This window comes from Sus scrofa, chromosome 3 (assembly GCF_000003025.6).
Source record: "Sus scrofa isolate TJ Tabasco breed Duroc chromosome 3, Sscrofa11.1, whole genome shotgun sequence".
Taxonomy (NCBI): Eukaryota; Metazoa; Chordata; class Mammalia; order Artiodactyla; family Suidae; genus Sus; species Sus scrofa.
This window is the reverse complement of record NC_010445.4, coordinates 16,612,837-16,631,916: the sequence shown is the minus strand read 5'-3', so window position 1 is coordinate 16,631,916 and position 19,080 is coordinate 16,612,837. Positions and strand designations below refer to the sequence as shown.

Genomic DNA, 19,080 nt, shown 5'->3' with positions numbered 1-19,080 from the left:
CTCCATCTTCTCTTGCCATTCTTGGTTCTTGGGCTTTGGCACTCAGGTTGGGACCTACACCATCACCCTCCTGCTTCTCAGGCCTTTGAACTCAGACAGAATGACACCCCTGGCTGTCCTAGTCCTCCAGCTTGCAGATGGCAGGATCCTTAACCCACCACAACACACAGGAACTCATCCCTTTTGTTTTCTGTCTCTCAGGACTCTCTCCCCCTCCTTGAAAAACTTTGTTTCATGTATTTTGCCTTTTGATTTTGTTTTCTGTTTGTTTCATATATGATGATAAATCACATCCGGGTGACTCTATCTTGGCCAGAAGCGAAAGTGTGGTGGCAGATATTTAACACAAAATGTAAGCGTGGTGAAGATGAACTTACCGTGGCTTAAATCCCAGCTCTGTCACTATAAAGTGTGACGGGGGCTGGAGTTCCTATTGTGGCTCAGTAGTAACAAACTTGACTAGTATCCATGAGGACTCGGGTTCCATCTCTGGACTTGCTTATTGAGTTAAGGATCCGGCATAGCTGCGGTGTAGGTTGAAGACATGGCTTGGATCCCGTGTTGCTGTGACTGTGGCTGTGGTGTAGGCTGGCAACTGCAGCTCCAATTCGACCCCTACCCTTCCATATGCTGCAGGTGTGGCCCTAAGAAAAGAAAAAAACAAGTGTGACAGGGGATGGCGGGAGTCTTTTACATCCAAATGGCTATTTGAACTTCTTCCTTAGATGTTTAAAAAGACATCAGGAGTTCTCCTCATGGCTCAGCGGTTAGGGAACCCAACTAGTATCCATGAGGACGTGGGTTTGATCCCTGGCCTCCCTCAGTGGGTTAAGGATCCGGCGTTGCCGTGAGCTGTGGTGTAGGTCGCAGACAGGGCTCGGATCCCCTGTTGCTGTGGCTGTGATGTGGGCCGGTGGCTGCAGCTCCCATTGGACCCCTAGCGTGGGAACCTCCATATGCTTCCGGTGCGGCATATAAATAAATAAATAAATAGATAAATAAATAGATAAATAAATAAATAAAAGACATCTAAAAGTCAACATGCTCAAAACCGAAGCCCTGCTCTTCCCACCTCCAAAAGTGATTGTCATTTTGTCTTTCCCATGACAATAAGTGGCAACACCATGCAGCTAATTGTTCAGACCAAAACCTTTGGACTCCTGTTTTTCCCCCCTCACATCCAAATCTCATCAGTCATATAATCCTGCTGGATCTATTTCAAATTATATCCAGGATTGAACTGTTTCTCCCACGTCCATTGCTTCTTCCTGAACTGAGCCACCGTCATCTTTTGCATTGACTATTAGCTTACAACAGCCTTTCTGCTGGTGTCTCTGCTGCCATCCGTGCTCTTGGAAGGTCTTTTCCTAACACAGGAGCAGAGGATCTTTTAAAAATTTAAGTTAGATCATGTCACTTCTCTGCTCAAAACCCTCCTGTGGCTCCCCGTTTCATTCAGAGTGAAAGCCAGCATCCTCCCAGCGGCCTAGGACTCAGGGACCTGCCCCTTCCCCCTTCTTCCTTACCCCCCTACCCTCTTCTCCTGTGATTCTCCTGTCACCCAGTCACTCTCTACTCCAGCCACATTGGCTCGCTGTGTTCTTCGAACATCCAGGCGTGTTCTTGCAGTGGGGTCTCCATGTAGCTTGCTGTCCCCTGTGTCTGGAATGTTGACCCCAGTCTCTGCATGTGTCCCCTTCTTCGTGTCTTTGCTCACATGTCTCCTTCTCAGAAAGTGAGGACTTTCCTTGACTACCGGTTTTCTTCTTCTTTTTCTTTTTAAGGGCTGCGCCTACATGTGGAAGTTCCCAGGCTAGGAGTTGAGAATCGGAGCTGTAGCTGCACTCTACGCCACAGCCATAGCAACATGGGATCCAAGCTGCATCTGTGGCATATGGAGGCATCCAGGCTTGGGGTTGAATTGAAGCTGTAGCCGCCGGCCTACGCCACAGCCACAGCAACTTGAGATCTGAGCTGTATCTGCAACCTACACCACAGCTCACAGCAATGCTGGGTCCTTAACCCACTGAGCAAGGCCAGGGATTGAACCCGCAACCTCATGGTTACTAGTTGGATTTATTTCCGCTGCGCCACGATGGGAACTCCTATATAGTGATTATAGAACTTGAATCCTCACATCCATCTCTTGTGGTCAATGCTGTAATTACTCCCATTCTGCTGATGAAAATACTGAGTCTGGGAGAGGTCAGGTGACTTGCTTCTCAACACCCAGCTAGGAAGTGGCAGAGCTGAGGATGAACCCCAGCAGTCTGGCCACAAAGCCTGTGTTCTGGGCAGGCAGCAATAACATCCGTCTGGCGAGCATGCCAAGAGATTGATTTATCAGAAATTAATGACCCAAGGGATTGAGTTAAAAACAACTGGCCAAAAGCATCATTATTAAATCTCACATGACCATCAACTGCCTTTCCAGTCTTTGTGGTGAAAACAAAAGTTAGACTAGAAGTCTTTTTTTTTTTAAATTTTTTATTAGAGTTGATTTACAATGTTCTGTGAATTTCTGCTGTACGACAGGGTGACCCAGTTATACATTTATAGACAGTCTTTTTTAAAATGATTTTTATATTTTCCACTATAGTTGGTTTACAGTGTCTGTCAACTTTCTACTGTACAGCAAGGTGACCCAGTCAAATGTACAGGTATACATTTTTTTCTCACATTAGCATGCTCCATCATAAGTGACTAGATATAGGTCCCAGTGCCATACAGCAGGACCTCATTGCTTATCCATTCCAAAGGCAATAATTTGCTTCTATTAACCCCAGACTCCCAGTCCATCCCACTCCCTCACCCTCCCCCTTGGCAACCACAAGTCTCTTCTCTAAATCCAAGAGTTTCTTTTCTATGGAAAGTTTCATTTGTGCCATGTGTTAGATTCCAGGAGTTCCCGTTGTGGCTCAGTTGTTAACAAATATCATTAGGAACCATGAGGTTTTGGGTTTGATCCCTGGCCTTGATCAGTGGGTTAAGGATCTGGCGTTGCTGCGGCAACAGCTCCAATTAGACCCGTAGCTTGGAAACCTCCATATGCTGTGGGTGCAGCCCTAGAAAATACAAAAAGACCAAAAAAAAAAACCACCAAAAAACAAAAAAAGATTCCAGATATGTGATACCATATATTTGTCTTTCTGACTTATTTCACTTAGTATGAGAGTCTCTGTTTCCACCCATGGTGCTGTGAGTGGCATTATTTTGTTCTTTTTTATGGTTGAATAGTATTCCATTGTGTATATATACCACATCTTCTTAATCCATTCATCTGTCGATGGACATTTAGGTTGTTTCCATGTCTTGGCGATTGCGAATAGTGCTGCAATGAACATACGGATGCATGTGTCTTTTTCAAGGAAAGTTTTGTCTGGATATATGCCCAAGGGTGGAATTGTTGGGTCATATGGTAGTTCTATATTTAGTTTTCTAAGTTACCTCCATACTGATCTCCATAGTGGTTGTACCAGCTTACATTCCCACCAACAGTGCAGGAGGGTTCCCTTTTCTCCACACCTTTTCTAGCATTTGTTATTTGTGGACTTATTAATGATGGCCATTCTGACTGGTGTGAGGTGGTATCTCGTGGTAGTTTTGATTTGCATTTCTTTAATAATCAGTGATGTTGAGCATTTTTTCAGTGATGTTTTCATTTTTTCAATTAGTGATTGTTGGCCATCTGTATATCTTCCTTGACAAAATGTGTCTATTCAGGTCTTTTGTCCATTTTTCCATTGGGTTGTTGGTTTTTTTGCTGTTGAGTTGTAGAAGTCGTTTGTATATTTTAGAGATTAAGCCCTTGTCAGTTGCATCATTTGAAACTATTTTCTCCCATTCTGTAAGTTGTCTTTTTGGGGTTTTTTTTATGGTTTCCTTTGCTGTGCAAATGCTTGTCAGTTGGATTATGTCCCATTGGTTTCTTTTCGCTTTTATTTCTGTTGCCTTGGGAGACTGACCTGAGAAAACATTTGTAAGGTTGATGTCAGACTAGGAGTCTTGAGGGCTGTGGGTTACCACACTCTCCATTTGTTGAAATAAGATTGACCCCATATAGGAGTTCCCGTCATGGCTCAGTGGTTAACAAATCTGACTAGGAACCATGAAGTTGCAGGTTCGATCCCTGGCCTTGCTCAGTGGGTTAAGGATCCGGCGTTGCCATGAGCTGTGTGTAGGTCCCAGACGCGGCTTGGATCTGGTGTTGCTCTGGCTGTGGTGTGGCCCGGCAGCTGTGGCTCTGATTAGACCCCTGGCTTGGGAACCTCCGTATACCGCAGGTGTGGCCCTAGAAAAAGACAAAAAAAAAAAAAAAAGAATCACAAGATGGACCCCATATAGATGGTATTGAGTGTGCAGCCACAGGAATGGTCAAGAGCCCCAGTCCTGTTAGTTTATTTTGTTTGTTTTGTTTTTTTGTCTTTTTAGAGCCACACCCACGGCATATGGAGGTTCCCAGGCTAGGGGTCCAATCGGAACTGTAGCTGTTGGCCTACACCACAGCCACAGCAACGCCAGATCCCAACCTATACCACAGCTCATGGCAACGCTGGATCCTTAACCCACTGAGCGAGGCCAGGGATCAAACCCACAACCTCATAGTTCCTAGTCAGATTCATTTCCAGTGCACCAAGATGGGAACTCCCCAGTCCTGTTAGTTTTAATGGAGACAGTTGTGGGCGACCCAGCCCAGGCAGCACTTCAGAAGAGCTCAGGCAGCAGTTATCATACTGGAGGTATGTTTCGTGTTTTTTGTTTTTGTTTTTGGCCACTCCTGTGGCATGTGGAAGTTTCCTGGCCGGGGACTGAACCCACACCACAACAGAGACCTCAGCCTCCGTAGTGATGATGCTGGATCCTTAACCCACTGGCCACCAGGAAGCTCCTGGAATGTGCTTCATCCAGACTTTTGAGAGTCAGAGGAGCCATGGGTTGAATCTGAGCCACAATCATTCCTTGGGTGTGGCCTCAAGTAAGTGACTTAACTCCTTGGAGTAAATGAATTAACTCCTTAACTCAAAAGGGAAAATCTTACCCATGCACAGAGCATTGAGTGGGAGAGAAATGATATATGTATGATGTCTGATCATACTAAGTGATAGTTGCTATTATTATTAAATGAAGCCCTACTGGGCCAGGATAAAGCTGGTTTGAAATAGCAATATTCATGAGGACAACTATTTATTCTACACCACAGCTCATGGTGTTGCCAGATCCTTAACTCACTGAGCGAGGCCAGGGATTGAACCACATCTTCATGGATACTGGTCGAGTTCATTACTGCTGAGCCACAGCAGGAACGCCTATCATTGTATTCTTGAAGCTTTATTCAAAATCTCATTTCCTTGCTTTGGATGTGTGGCAGGATAATAGTTAACATTTCTCCCCACACTTTCCATTTGTCAGGTGCTATATTAAGCACCGGTAAAGTAAGTACTGCTATTGCTATTTACAGATGAGTAAACGAAGCCGTAGAAAGGTTAACAAACTTACCTAAGATCACACAGCTAGTGAGTGATAGAGCCTGGATTTGACTCAGACTGTCAGGCTTGAGAGCCCACATCTGTAACCACCAAATTCGACTGCCTTATCCCCGTGTGTCCCCAGGAATACAACCCAGCAATGGATGTCACCAAGGGTCTACAAATCCTGCCCCTGGGGTGGAAAAAAGGGACCCCCAACCCCACTCTACTTTGTTGGTGGACCTTGAACATAGGCAAACCTTCTGTGTCCATTCTCGTTGCCCCTCTGGGGGTCCAGGACCCTTCAGATGGATGCGAGTCATTTTCAGCTGCGGCGGAGCACTAGACAGGATTTATCTGCCTCAGAAGAGTGGAAACCTTGTCTGGCCTCTCACCCCTGAAATTACCACCGTGGTGCATCAAAGGGATCTAGGAAGGGTCTAGTGCAGAACAGGTGGGAGAGGGGTAAGGTTGGAGTCGGCCCGAGAAGCCCGAGAACCCTGGCTCTGACACTTCCTACCTCGTCTCTGAGCTTCACTTTCCTCTCTGTGAAATGGGCTGATCACAGAGCTTGCGTAGCCCTGAGAAGCCCTTGGGGTAAGTCAAGGTGAGCATGCCACTGCAGCACCTGGCCCCATCCCCATGCGGATTTCCTGAGGATTTAATGACTCTACACACATGACAGCTTAGATCAACTCTCTGGCAGCTGGTAAGCACCCAGCAGGTCTTACCAGACTTTCCCTGGGTGACTTTTCTTTATTTTTTTTAGTTTTTTTTATTTTTTATTTTTGGCTTTTTGCCTTTTTGCCTTTTCTAGGGCCACTCCCTCGGCATATGGAGGTTCCCAGGCTAGGGATCAAATCGGAGCTGTAGCAGCCGGCCTACACCACAGCCACAGCAACACCAGATCCGAGCTGCGTCTGCGACCTACACCTCAGCTCATGGCAACGCCGGATCCTTAACCCACCGAGCAAGGCCAGGGATTGAACCCACAACCTCATGGTTCCTAGTCGGATTTGTCAACCACTGAGCCACGATGGGAACTCCTGGGTGACTTTTCTTTTTTTCCCTCGTCTACGGCACATGGAAGCTCTGGGGACAGGGAGTGAACCTTTGCCACAGCATTGACCCTAGGCACTGCAGTGACAATGCTGGATCTTTAGCCCACTGTGCCACAAGGGAACTCCCTGGGTGACTAAAGATTTGAATCTCTGTTTATACCTTCAAAGGCTCTATCTGCCAATTTCCTTCTAGGCTCTGAGGGTGGGGGGAAAGAAGGGGAGGGGAGGGGAGGAGGAGGAGGAGGAGGAGGAGGAGGAGGAGGAGGAGGAGGTTCACTGTTCAACAGGACATTTCCACTTGGAGGACATACCGGCTTTGCTCATGCTCTGACCCTTTGTAAATATTTAATACCTCTGCCTAAAAAATGCCTGCTGTTAAGGGAAAAAAAGCCATTTTCTGGAATTGTGTGTTTTGAGTGGCAAAGAACAGAGACTCATTAGGTAGCTTCAGTTTAGGAACGCTGCAGGGTAGCCCTGAGTGGGGACAGGCCAGGCAGGAGTTTCGGCTGTGGACTGGCCCCGCTTCACTGTGCAGGCTCCTTCTGGGCAGCTTTCTTGACTACTTTGCTGCCTCCATGAGATAGGTTGGGTGGCAGCATACGGCCCCCAAAGTCTCAGGGTAGCGTCCCTTGGAGAATGTGCAGCTTAGCCATTTTATCACGGGGCCCTCAGAGGCACCCCCTCTCTTCTGTGAAGCCTTGGCCGTGTGCGTCCCTCCCCGCACCCATCTCAAAAGGCCCTGGCTTTGGGACGCTTCTCCACCTCATTAGTCATTCACGCTTCTTCTCTGCAGCTCCCAAGCACAGCACGTTGTAGTTATTGACGTCCAGAGCTGGTTCCCCAACTAGGCTGTCAACCAGGCAGGGCGGGAGATGTGTATTATTCACACTTGTATCATCAGCACCAGACGGGCCAGCAGGCATGTTTGCTGAGTGAATAATGAATGCAATGGGCATCTTTAGGACTTCTTTGAGGGCCCTGCCCTGCTCCAGGGAGGTCCAGGGGACCCTCCACCTGAATCAGGCCAGCTGGGTCTGGGTTGGCATTTTATTTACATGTTGATTTTTTTTTTTTCAGTTTTATCTATCTATCTATCTGGCCGAGCTCATGGCATGTGGAAGTTCCCAGGCTAGGGGCTGAATCGGAGCTGCAGCTGCGGGCCATAGCCACAGCCACAGCAACGCAAGATCTGGGCCGTGTCTTCAACCTACAACGAAGCTCACAGCAACGCTGGATCCTTAACCTACCAAGTAGGGCCAGGGATTGAACCTCTACTCTCATGGATACTACTGGGGTTCGTTACTGCTGAGCCACAAATGGGAACTTCAACACCAGATCCTTTAACCCACTTCCCCAGCCAGGAATGCAACTCATACCTTCACAGCGACCTGAGCTGCTGCAGTCAGGTTCTTAACCCACTGTGTCATGGCAGGAATTCCAAGAACTCCTGTGATTCTTAATGAAAATTAGTTGTTTAAAAAAATATTTTTGGGAGTTCCTGTCATGGCTCAGTGGTTAACCAATCCGACTAGGAACCGTGAAGTTGCGGATTTGATCCCTGGCCTTGCTCAGTGGGTTAAGGATCTGGCATTGCCATGAGCTGTGGTGTAGGCCACAGACGCAGCTTGGATCTGGTGTTGCTGTGGCTGTGGCGTAGGCCGGTGGCTACAGCTCCGATTGGACCCCTAGCCTGGGAACCTCCATATGCCGCAAGCGTGGCCCTAAAAAGACAAAAGACCAAAAAAAATTAATTAATAAAAATAAAAAAATATTTTCGTAGTTTAAAAATAACACATAAACTGAAAAAAAATTAAAATTCTGAATGTGTAAATTCCCCTCACTTCTCTTCCAAAGCAATCCCCATAGGCAAATATCCATTAAAAATATTTTAACAGCTTTATTGATATTTAAATCATCAGATACCATACAATTCACCCATTCAAAGTGTACAATTCAAAAAACAAGCCTGCCTCAGTCTCTTCAGTAGTAAAATTTGAGTGACAAAGGAATCTACCTCATAGAGTAACATGGTTGTACTGTCACAGTAACTAATATTCGTCGAGCATTTACTATGTAGATACATAACGGACCTATGATTTATAGATTAGTGAATTGAGGTTAGGAGAGGTTAAGTAATCTCCCAAGGTCAAACAACCCCTAATAAACTGATGGAGATAAACAGAATCAGAGGCTGCCTGCAAAGCCTGCATTGTCAACTGTTAATATCAGGGAATAACAAAACGCTTATCAAGGAGACAGTGTTTAGTAAATGATAACTGATATAATTATAAAAAAGTGGAAAAATTAGCAATTGATTCATCACCTAAAGACACCAGCCATTTTTAATTTTTGGCATATTTCCTTCCAAATACTTCAAACATACTAAAAATTCAGAAGAAAATAGACATCAGCCTTCCACTTTTTTTTTTCCTTTTTGTCTTTTTAGGGCTGTGTCTGCAGCATTTGAGGTTCCCAGGCTAGGGGGTCGAATAGGAGCTGTAACATCCTGCCTACGCCAGAGCCGTGTCTGTGACCTACACCACAGCTCATGGCAACACTGGATCCTTAACCCACTGAGTGAGGCCAGGGATAGAGCCTGAGTCCTCATAGATGCTAGTCGGGTTTGTTAACTGCTGAGCCACAACAGGAACTCTTTTTTTTTTTTTTTTTTTTTAAGACACAAAATTTCATAGATTAGGTGGCTGTATCACCCTTACCCTGAGGTCTTTTTTCCCCTATGCATTATTTTTCTTTAGATTATTAGAGTCACAACACATCATTTTCCATCTTAAAAAAAAAATCTGTCTTGAGCATTTCCCCAGCATATCAAATATGCTACAAGATTACTTGGGCCACATATATCGTACTGCATACTGTATGGCTGAAACACGATTTATCAATTTTCCATTGTTGGGTATGTAGGCTATCTCCCAGCAAAATTATCATTACACGTTGATCTTTCGTCAAGCATCTGATGATTCCATTTGGGCAAATTCTTAGAAAGGCCAGATCAGAGACTGTCAAGAAGTCTCTTCATAATTTTCTGACAAATAGTGAAGAATGGGAACAGGGAGAAGGGAGTCTGAGATTTTTTTTCACCTTTTAGAACGTTTTATTCCATTATAACACACATACAGAAATGTGCACATAAGCTACAGCCCACCGAATTTTCAGAAGCACCACCTACTCGGCGTCCAGATCCTGAAAGAGAGCATGTCCAGCAGCCCAAGGCCACCTCGCCCCTTGCCATCGCTACTATCCAAGGGGTGGGATTTTAACGCTGCAAATGCCTACGAATCCGATTACATCTTTGGATTAATACTTGGATATACCCTAGACCACGAAAACGTGAGCTAAATCCGTCTGCAAACGTTTGACAGCCTGAGGTCGGACCAAGAGCGCAGAGACGGGTCGGGAAGACGAGCCAGCAACGCCCCCGGCCCCACGGGGGTCCTCCAGGATCCCGGCATGCAGCGCGGCGATCCCGGCGTGCACCGCGGTCCGCGGAGTCGGTTTCCGGGCGCTTTGCTCGGGCGGCGAGAGCAGCGGATGGGCGGTGAGGGTCTGTGTCCGGCCGAAGGCGACGAGGCGGGGACGACATGGAAGTGTAAGCCGCCCGGGGCGCGTCGTCGGCTCAAGGGCGACGCTCAGAGCTGGGGACGGCTAATTCCTGGGAGCCGGGAGATGTGGGCCGGGGGCGATTCCTCGTCCGGGCGGGCGGGGAGGGCGGCGGGCCAGGAGGCTAGGAAGGGACTCTCCCTCCGGCCTTCTGAACCTTCGCCCCCTCTCCCACCGCGTGCTCAGGACGTGGGGCGAGGGCCACTTGGCCCGGCTGCCTTTAGGGGTGCCAGGTGTCTGTTCCCTCCCTCACGCACTCAACAGCGTCGCCAGGTCGCGGTGGGGAGCTGGGTATGAGAGCAGGGACTTATTAAACCCTGGGTCCGGCCTGGAAGTACCTGGAGGAGAGGTGGGGAAATGCTGGAGTAGAGTTTTGCTTAGGAGCAGTGGGCTTCTGGGGAGCCCGGATTCAGAGGAGGTGCTCTGCAAAGTAGTTAAGAAGCAGGTAGCCGTGTGGGGTTGGGGTGGGGGGCTAGGAGTAGAAGCCATTCTAACAATTGTAACTCCACATCGGCTTTTCCATGTTTGCTCCTTGTACTGCGTGCAGAGGGAAGTTTTTGCAGCTACTTTGTATGTGGATTTTTATACCTATGTTGCGTTCTCTTTGGCAACATGTTTATGTTTTGTTTGCTCTTTAGGGCCACAGGTGTGGCTTATGGAAGTTATCAGGCTAGAGACCAGGGATCAAACCCACATCCTCATGGATACTTCTCGTGTTCATTGCAGCTGAGCTAGGACAGGAACTCTGATTGTTTAATCCTGACATTTTCCTTTATGTTCTTTTACTTCATGTTTCACGTTTATATGTACTGTTTTGCAGACTTAAACACACACACACACACGCAGTTGGAGTTCCCGTCGTGGCGCTCGTTAAAGAATCCGACTAGGAACCATAAGATTGCGGGTTCGATCCCTGGCCTTGCTCAGTGGGTTAAGTATCCGGCATTGCCGTGAGCTGTGGTGTACGTTGCAGACGCGGCTCAGATCCCTCATTGCTGTGGCTCTGGCATAGGCCGGTGGCTACAGCTCCGATTCAACCTCTAGCCTGGGAACCTCCATGTGCAGTGAGAGCAGCCCAAGAAATGCCAAAAAGACAAAAAAAACCCAAAAAAACCCAAAAAACCACAATACGTATATGTATCTGAAGTGAAAGCTTCCTGAGACAGTGTTGTATACAGTAACTCTAGTAGTCTCTTCTATTAAAATAGAATGTTGACTCCTTAAATTGATTTTGCCATCCTCTATCTTAGGTTTGTTTATGCTGAGCCACCATGGGAACTCCACTTTCTATTCATTGATTTTTTTTTTTTTTTTTTTTTTATGGCCGAGGAAGTTGATGTTGTGGCTCAGTGGTTAATGAATCCGACTAGGAACCTTGAGGTTATGGGTTCAATCCCTGGCCTAACTCAGTGGGTTAGGGATCCGGTGTTGCCATGAACTGTGGTGTAGGTGGCAGACTTGGCTCCGATCCTGAGTTGCTGGGACTCTGGCCTAGGCTGGTGGCTACATCTCTGATTAGACCCCTAGCCTGGGAACCTCCACATGCTGTGGGTGCAGCCCTAGAAAAGACAAAAACACAGAAAAATTTTTATGGCTTCATGTCATTTGTAAGTTCCTGCCCCAGGAATTGAACCCAAGCCATAGCTGTGACCTGTGCCACAGCTGCAGCAACACTGAATCCTTTATTTTATTTAATTTATTTTATTACTTTTTTGTCTTTTCTAGGGCTGCTTCCCACGGCATGTGGAGGTTCCCAGGCTAGGGGTCTAATCGGAGCTGTAGCCGCTGGCCTACACCACAGCCACAGCAACACAGGATCTGAGCCTCATCTGCAACCTACACCACAGCTCACGGCAATGCTGGATCCTTAACCCACTAAGCAAGGCCAGGGATCGAACCCACAACCTCATGGTTCCTAGTCGGATTCGTTAACCACTGAGCCACGATGGGAACTCCAATGCTGCTGGATCCTTTAACCCGCTGCTCTTGGCCAGAGATTGAACCTTCACCTCTGTGGAAACCCAAGCTACTGCAGTTGAATACTTAACCCACTGTAGCACAGTGGGAACTCCTTCTGTTCATTCTTTTATTTTAATTTTTTTGGCCTCACCTGTGGCACATGGAGGTTCCAGTACCAGGAATCGAACCTGCACCACAGCAGCAAGCCACAGCAGTTGCAATGCTGGGTCCTTAATAACACCCTGTGCCACAGAGGGAACTCCCATTCTTTTACTCTTGAACTTAATATACATAGGGAGAATGGACTCTTCTCTATAATCTGTTTGAGATAATATCAGAATTTCCTTCATTTTATAGCTGGAAATACTGAGATTTAGAGAAGTTAGCTAAGAGGTCCTTAAGCAATTCAGTAACAGGACAGAAAAGAAGGTAATTTGTTTGCTAGCTCCTAAGACAGTGCTGCAGTTTAAATTGTTCATTGAGGGACTTCCCATTGTGGGACAGCAGAAATGAATCTGACTAGTATCTACGAGGATGCAGGTTCCATCCCTGGCCTTGCTCAGGGGGTTGGGGATCCGGCGTTGCCATGATCTGTGGTGTAGGTCACAGATGTGGTTTGGATCTAGCGTTTCTGTGGCTGTGGGTTGCTGCTGTGGCTATAGCCGGCAGCTAGAGCTCCCATTTGACCCCTAGCCTGGGAACTTCCATGTGCTGTGGGTATGGCCCTAAAAAAAGGAAATAAATAAATAGTTCATTGACTTGGAAGCCTGCTCAGTTTTCTTGGATCACAATTTAGTTTTTCACAGCAGGACTTGGGTTGATAACATAGGTTGAACATGGAAGAATTTGAACAATTCTGTTGTCATTGTGTTCTTAAGAGTTAACTGTGTGGCAATTAATAGACACTGTTTGCTTGGGCTTTTTTGTACGTGTGTGTGCCTCTAAGGAAGGTCTGTCAATAGATCATTTTGTTGTTTATTCCGAATGGATGTTTATATCCATTAAATTGACTCAGCAGAAAGTTAAGGAAATTTTATAGGTAAATTTCAAAGTGCAAGTCAACTTCAGTCAGCTAATTCATTACTTAAGGAAATTAAGTGACTGCCTTCCTGTAAGTTTAGATTCAGACAGTATTTAATATTCACTTAGAATATTTATTTTAAACATCCGTAAATAAAATCAGTACTATTCTCAGTCCTACAAGAGAATGTGAAGGAGCATGGGAGGAAAGTGTCCTCATTTATAAGTTATGCTAATGTCTTTGTTTTAAACTTAGAGAATTCTTTAGTTTTACATCTTCATTTTTCTCAACTTTTTACCTTGAAAAATTTCAAACTCTTTGGAGAGTTGCAAAAAGAGCATCACAAGTACCTTTTATATCTTAGAGTCACCATTTGTCAACATTTGATATATTTGCCTTCCCTCTGTCACACATGCATGCATTCTCCACACACACACACACACACACACACACACACACACACACACACACACTTTTTACTGAACTATTTCAGAGTTATAGATGTATCATTTTATCAATTTTTAAAGTGCATTCTCCTGTGTAACTGCAATACCATCTTCACACCCAGGGAATTTAGCACTGATAACATTAAAATGCAACCTGTATTAAAATTTCTTCAGCTTTCCTAATATTTTAGCTGCTTTTTTTTTTTTTTAATGGATTTAAGATCCAGTCAGTAGTCACATACTGCATTTAGTTTTATGGTTCTTTAATCGCTTTTAATAACAGTCTCCTAGCCTCTTTTTGTGACATTGGCATCATGACAAATGACAGTGATATTTGAAGAATCCAGGCCAGTTGCTATGAAGCTTCCTCAAATTGCGTTTGTCTGTTTATATTCTCATAACTAGGTTTAAATTTTTTGACAGGATTGTCATAAGGGACGTTTCCTTCTCAGTGCATCACGTCGTCGTAATTACTGGTGCTGTTAAATTAGATGACCTGATTAAGTTGATGTCTGTCAACTCTCACCATATCTTGTTCTCAACAACCTGCCACTTAGCGGTGGTTATAGTAACATCTCCAGGATAAAAACTGCCTTTAAAAAATTTCCCGGAGTTCCCGTCGTGGCGCAGTGGTTAACGAATCCGACTAGGAACCATGAGGTTGCGGGTTCGGTCCCTGCCCTTGCTCAGTGGGTTAACGATCCGGCGTTGCCGTGAGCTGTGGTGTAGGTTGCAGACGCGGCTCGGATCCCATGTTGCTGTGGCTCTGGTGTAGGCCGGTGGCTACAGCTCCGATTGGACCCCTAGCCTGGGAGCCTCCATATGCCGCGGGAGCGGCCCAAGAAATAGCAAGAAAGACAAAAAAAAAAAAAAAAAAAAAAAAAAAATTTCCCAATATACATAGTTCACTTAGGACTTGAAAGACAGATACTGTACTCATTGATATTTTAATGCCTAGCATGTTTTGGCATTTATTCCACTAGTATTTGTCTGGGTAAAAAAAGTAATTTTCTCCTAGTAAGAGAGTCAGTGAGGGAGTTCCCTTCATGGCGCAGAGGAAACAAATCTGACTAATATCCATAAGGATGCGTGTTTGATCCCTGGCCTTGCTCAATGGGTTATGGATCCACAGTTGCTGTGAGCTGTGGTATAGGCTGGCAGCTGTAGCTCTGATTGGGCCCCTAGCCTGGGAACTTCATATGCTGCATGTGAGGCCCTAAAAAAGGCAAAAAAAGAAAGAAAAAAAAATCAGTGAATAAATTAGCTTCTACCCTCCAGAGTCTATAAGATACAGTAATTGTTTAAACATCCATTGTTGTTTTGGCCCCCAAACACAAGTTCATTAAATACACATGAAAGAGCCTTTCCCTCTCTGGGTATTGGCTCTGGAAAAGGCAGATGATGTTCTTTGGATTCTTGCAATTAACAGTGTTCACTTGGACAGAGGAGCAATAATTTGGAAGAGTCCAGGACAGATTTCCCAGGGCATGGAATAGTCTGCATCACAGGGACTATTATTTGGAAATGAAGTTGTCTCAGTGGCACTTGGGATGGATCCATTGGCTTTGAGAAAAAAGAACATTTGTAATTTTTCTCCATTCTGTTCCAGGAAGGGATGTTGCCCCGAATGTTAGGACACAGGGATTTGTAATTCAATTTCAAGCAAAGATAGAAGGAGGCCTTGTGGGCTGACTTCCTGATTAAGTAGGCAAAGATGACATGTGGTTTGATTTGTCATTTTCAATTTTAATGAGCCATAACATGTGCTCTAATTATGCATTATCCTTCCTGTGTTAGATTCTCTTTAAATGTGATATTCTTTGTGACCTGAGTGCAATTGTGGTCATTTGGGCAAAGCAGCACTTTTGTGAAATCCTAGCTATTTGTTGAATGACATAGCATTTGGGAAGCTTCACATGCTGATTTGATTACAGTTGCTGACGTCACTGTGCTGATGACCTAAGGCCTAGGTTGGGTCCTTGTGTTAACTACCTGCTTGTTTTGCTTTATTGATTGATTGGGGAAATCACCCATCTATTTCGTCCATGTTTTTGAAATTTTGTGTCCTCATTTTCATCATATAGCCCCGCTCCTAGTTTAAGAGCCATCTGTAATCTTTGTTGCATATTATGTCAAGTCCAAACTCCTTCCTGAATTTTTAGGATTCTGCATTTTTGGTTTCTGTTGGTCCAGTCCCGTTTTATTTTTGACAATTCCATAGTTATTGTCCATGTTAGTTAGGCTTTTTGCTGTGTGCCCTTGAGCAAGTGTTTTAATCTCTGAGCTTCAGTTTCATCATCTTTAAAGAAGGAATCACAATAGCTTCTAAATCACAGTTTTTAATGAGAATTTCAGTGAGATGATATCTTTTAAAAATGATAGCCTTTGTTGAGGGAGATCCCAATAAATACCAAGAAACGTGTTATATTTATAAAATTTGTCGTCTCCTTTCATCCTTGTACCAGCTTTCTGAAGTGGGAAGAGGTTGTGATGATGGTAGCATAGGTAGTAGTGATAATAGATGGCATTTATTGAGCACTTGGTGTTTTCCAGGTTTTGGAGTTCCCACCGCGGCTCAGCGGAAGTGAATCTGACTAGGATCCATAAAGACACAGGTCCGATCCCTGCCTTGCTCAGTGGATTAAGGATCTGGCGTTGCTGTGAGCTGTGGTGTATGTCACAGATATGGCTTGGATCTGGCATGGCTGTGGCTGTGGCAGAGGACAGTGGCTACAGCTCTGATTTGACCCCTAGCCTGGTAGTCTCCATGTGCCAAGGGCTTGGCCCTAAAAAGACAAAAAAAAAAAATAGTGTTTTCCAGATTCTTTACGTGTTTCAACTTAATCCTATAATAGTCTTACGAGGTTGGTACTATAACTGACACTTTATAGATCAGGAAATTTAAGCATAGAGTAGTTAAATAACTTACCCAAATTCACATAGCTAATGGACAGCAGAGCTGGGTTTATTTTTTTACTTTGTTTGTTTTTGTTTTTTTAGGACTGTTCCCGTGGCAAATGGAAGTTCCCAGGCTAGGAGTGGAATTAGAGCCTTATCTGTGTCCTACATTACAGCTCACAACAATGCTGGATTCTTTTTTTTTTTTTTTTTTGGTCTTTTTTGTCTTTGTTGTTGTTGTTGCTGCTATTTCTTGGGCCGCTCCCGAGGCATATGGAGGTTCCCAGGCTAGGGGTCTCATCGGAGCTGTAGCCACCGGCCTACACCAGAGCCACAGCAACACGGGATCCGAGCCGCGTCTGCAACCTACACCACAGCTCACGGTAACGCCGGATCGTTAACCCACTGAGCAAGGGCAGGGACCGAACCCGCAACCTCATGGTTCCTAGTCGAATTCGTTAACCACTGCGCCACAACAGGAACTCCTTTTTTTTTTTTTTTTTTTTTTTTTTTTTGGTCTTTTTTGGATTCTTAACTCACTTAGTGAGGCCAGGGATCAAACTGAGTACTCAGGGATACTAGTCGGGTTTGTTACCACTGCGCCACAACGGGAACTCCCAGAGCTGGGTTTAGAATCCAGGCTGTACTTGTAGATACTAGTTTATCCCCATTTTTTGTTTTATATGAGGATGCTTTGGGGGGTTAATTAACTCACAAAAACTCACATACCTTATAAATGACAGAACTGTAATAGGAACCCAGATTTGTCTGATTTCAAAACTGTAATTTAACTTTTTTTTATTGACATATAGTTGATTTGCAATGTTGTGCCAATTTCTGCTGTACAGCAAAGTGACTCAGTCATATATGTTCGTGTGCATGCTTATGTTTATTCTTTTTTTTTTTGTCTTTTTGTCTTTTCTTCTGCAGCCGCACCTGAGGCATATGGAGGGTCCCAGGCAAGGGGTCTAATTGGAGCTGTAACTGCCGGCCCAAGCCACAGCCACAGCAACACCAGAGCAGAGCCATGTCTGTGACCTACACCACAGTTCGAGGCAACACTGGATCCTCAACCCACTGAGCAAGGCCAGGGATCGAGCCCAAAACCTCATGGCTCCTAGTTGGATTTGTTAACTGCTGAGCCACGACGAGAACTCCCTATTCTTTTTTTATATTATTTTCTATCTGGGGAACTTTTTTTTTTTTTTTTTTAAGGGCTGCACTTGCAGCATATAGAGGGTTCGCAGGCTAGGGGTTGAATCAGAGCTACAGCTGCCGGCCTACACCACAGCTCGTGGCAATGCCTGATCTTTCACCCACTGAGCGAGGCCAGGAATTGAACCTGCAACCTCATGGCTCCTAGTCGGCTTCTTTCCCACTGAGCCACAACAGGAACTCCCTGGAAAATATTCTTTGTGTTATTTCCCATCATGGTCTATCCCAGGAGATTGAATATAGTTCCCTGTGTTGTACAGTAGGACCTTGTTGTTTACTCATTCTAAATGTAATAGTTTGCCTCTGCTAAGCCCGTATATATTTTTTAATTGAGGTGTAGTGATTTATATTGTTTCAGGTACACAGCAGAGTGATTCAGTTATACGTGTGTGTATGTGTATATATATGTGTGTGTGTGTGTGTATTTAATTCTTTTTCAGATTCTTTTCTCTTATAGGTTATTACAAGATACTGAATATAGTTTCCTGTGCTGTACTGTAGGTCAAAACCGCGTTTTGTTTGGGCCTCACCTGCAGCATGCAGAAGTTCTAAGGCCAGGGATCATTCCCGAGCCACAGCCATGACAGTGCCAAGTTCTTAACCTCCAGGCTATCAGAGAACTCCAAAACTGTGTTCTTAATTAGCACACTGTGCTTGGTTGACTGTTGCGCAGGGGTCAGGCTTTTGACCCCTGTTCGACACGTTAACTCTACTCTTGAGGTGGTAGGGAAGATGAGCACCTTGGGAGTTTTGTGGCTCTCTGGCAGGATTCCTGATGTCGCTGGAATTTCCAGCAGCCATGTTAGTGTTAAGGATCCCGTTTCGGGTGATTCAGCAGGAAGAGTTGGCTGCCCGGAATGTCACTAGCCGGTGGAGGGCAGATGGTGCTGGAGAGAGGACCTGGCTGTGGGGCGAGACAGCACTCTGTGTCTCCAGTCAGTTCTTGCACCCTCTGTTTATTGACATCCCCCTCCTCCCTCTGTGGTTTTGCCCTGTGTTCTTCTGTACCTAACTTCCTCTAGATGTCGGACTTTTCTTAACTTCTGCCTGTTTGGACCAGGGATCAGTACAGTATTTTAATTGCCCATCTGGTGAAGGATGTGTGACATACTATGGCTGTAAAAAGAATTTGCTCTGAAATTGCCCATTGCCAACTAAACCAGTAAGACTTAGGACATTTCTCAATCTTAGGTTGTGGTCCCCAAGTTCCTGCACTTGAGTCTTTACAAAGGGATTATTTTGTAAATATTTAATTCCCACAAAGGGATGTGAGCCCACATTGATGATAGTTTACTTTATTTTGCAGGAAGGACGCCAATTCTGCACTGCTCAGTAACTACGAGGTAAATAGCTTTGGATTATCGTGTTTTCCTCCCCGATGATTTGCTCTTTGCTCC

General features: G+C 45.2%; 1 protein-coding gene across 3 annotated transcripts in view; it reads left to right on the top strand.

The window, feature by feature from the left end:
* Window positions 9,912-19,080, top strand: part of CRCP (CGRP receptor component) — a 93,057-nt gene continuing 83,888 nt past the window's right edge. For 2 of the 3 annotated variants that reach the window (XR_002342337.1, XR_002342338.1), the window contains exons 1-2: window positions 10,000-10,133; window positions 18,990-19,026. Coding sequence is in view for 1 of the 3 variants with exons in the window: in XM_021086359.1 (XP_020942018.1) it covers window positions 10,126-10,133; window positions 18,990-19,026 (45 nt within the window). In the remaining 2 variants the exon portion in view is untranslated. Of the gene's footprint in view, window positions 10,134-18,989; window positions 19,027-19,080 lie in introns of all 3 variants that reach the window. The other variant, XM_021086359.1, reaches the window with a different exon arrangement.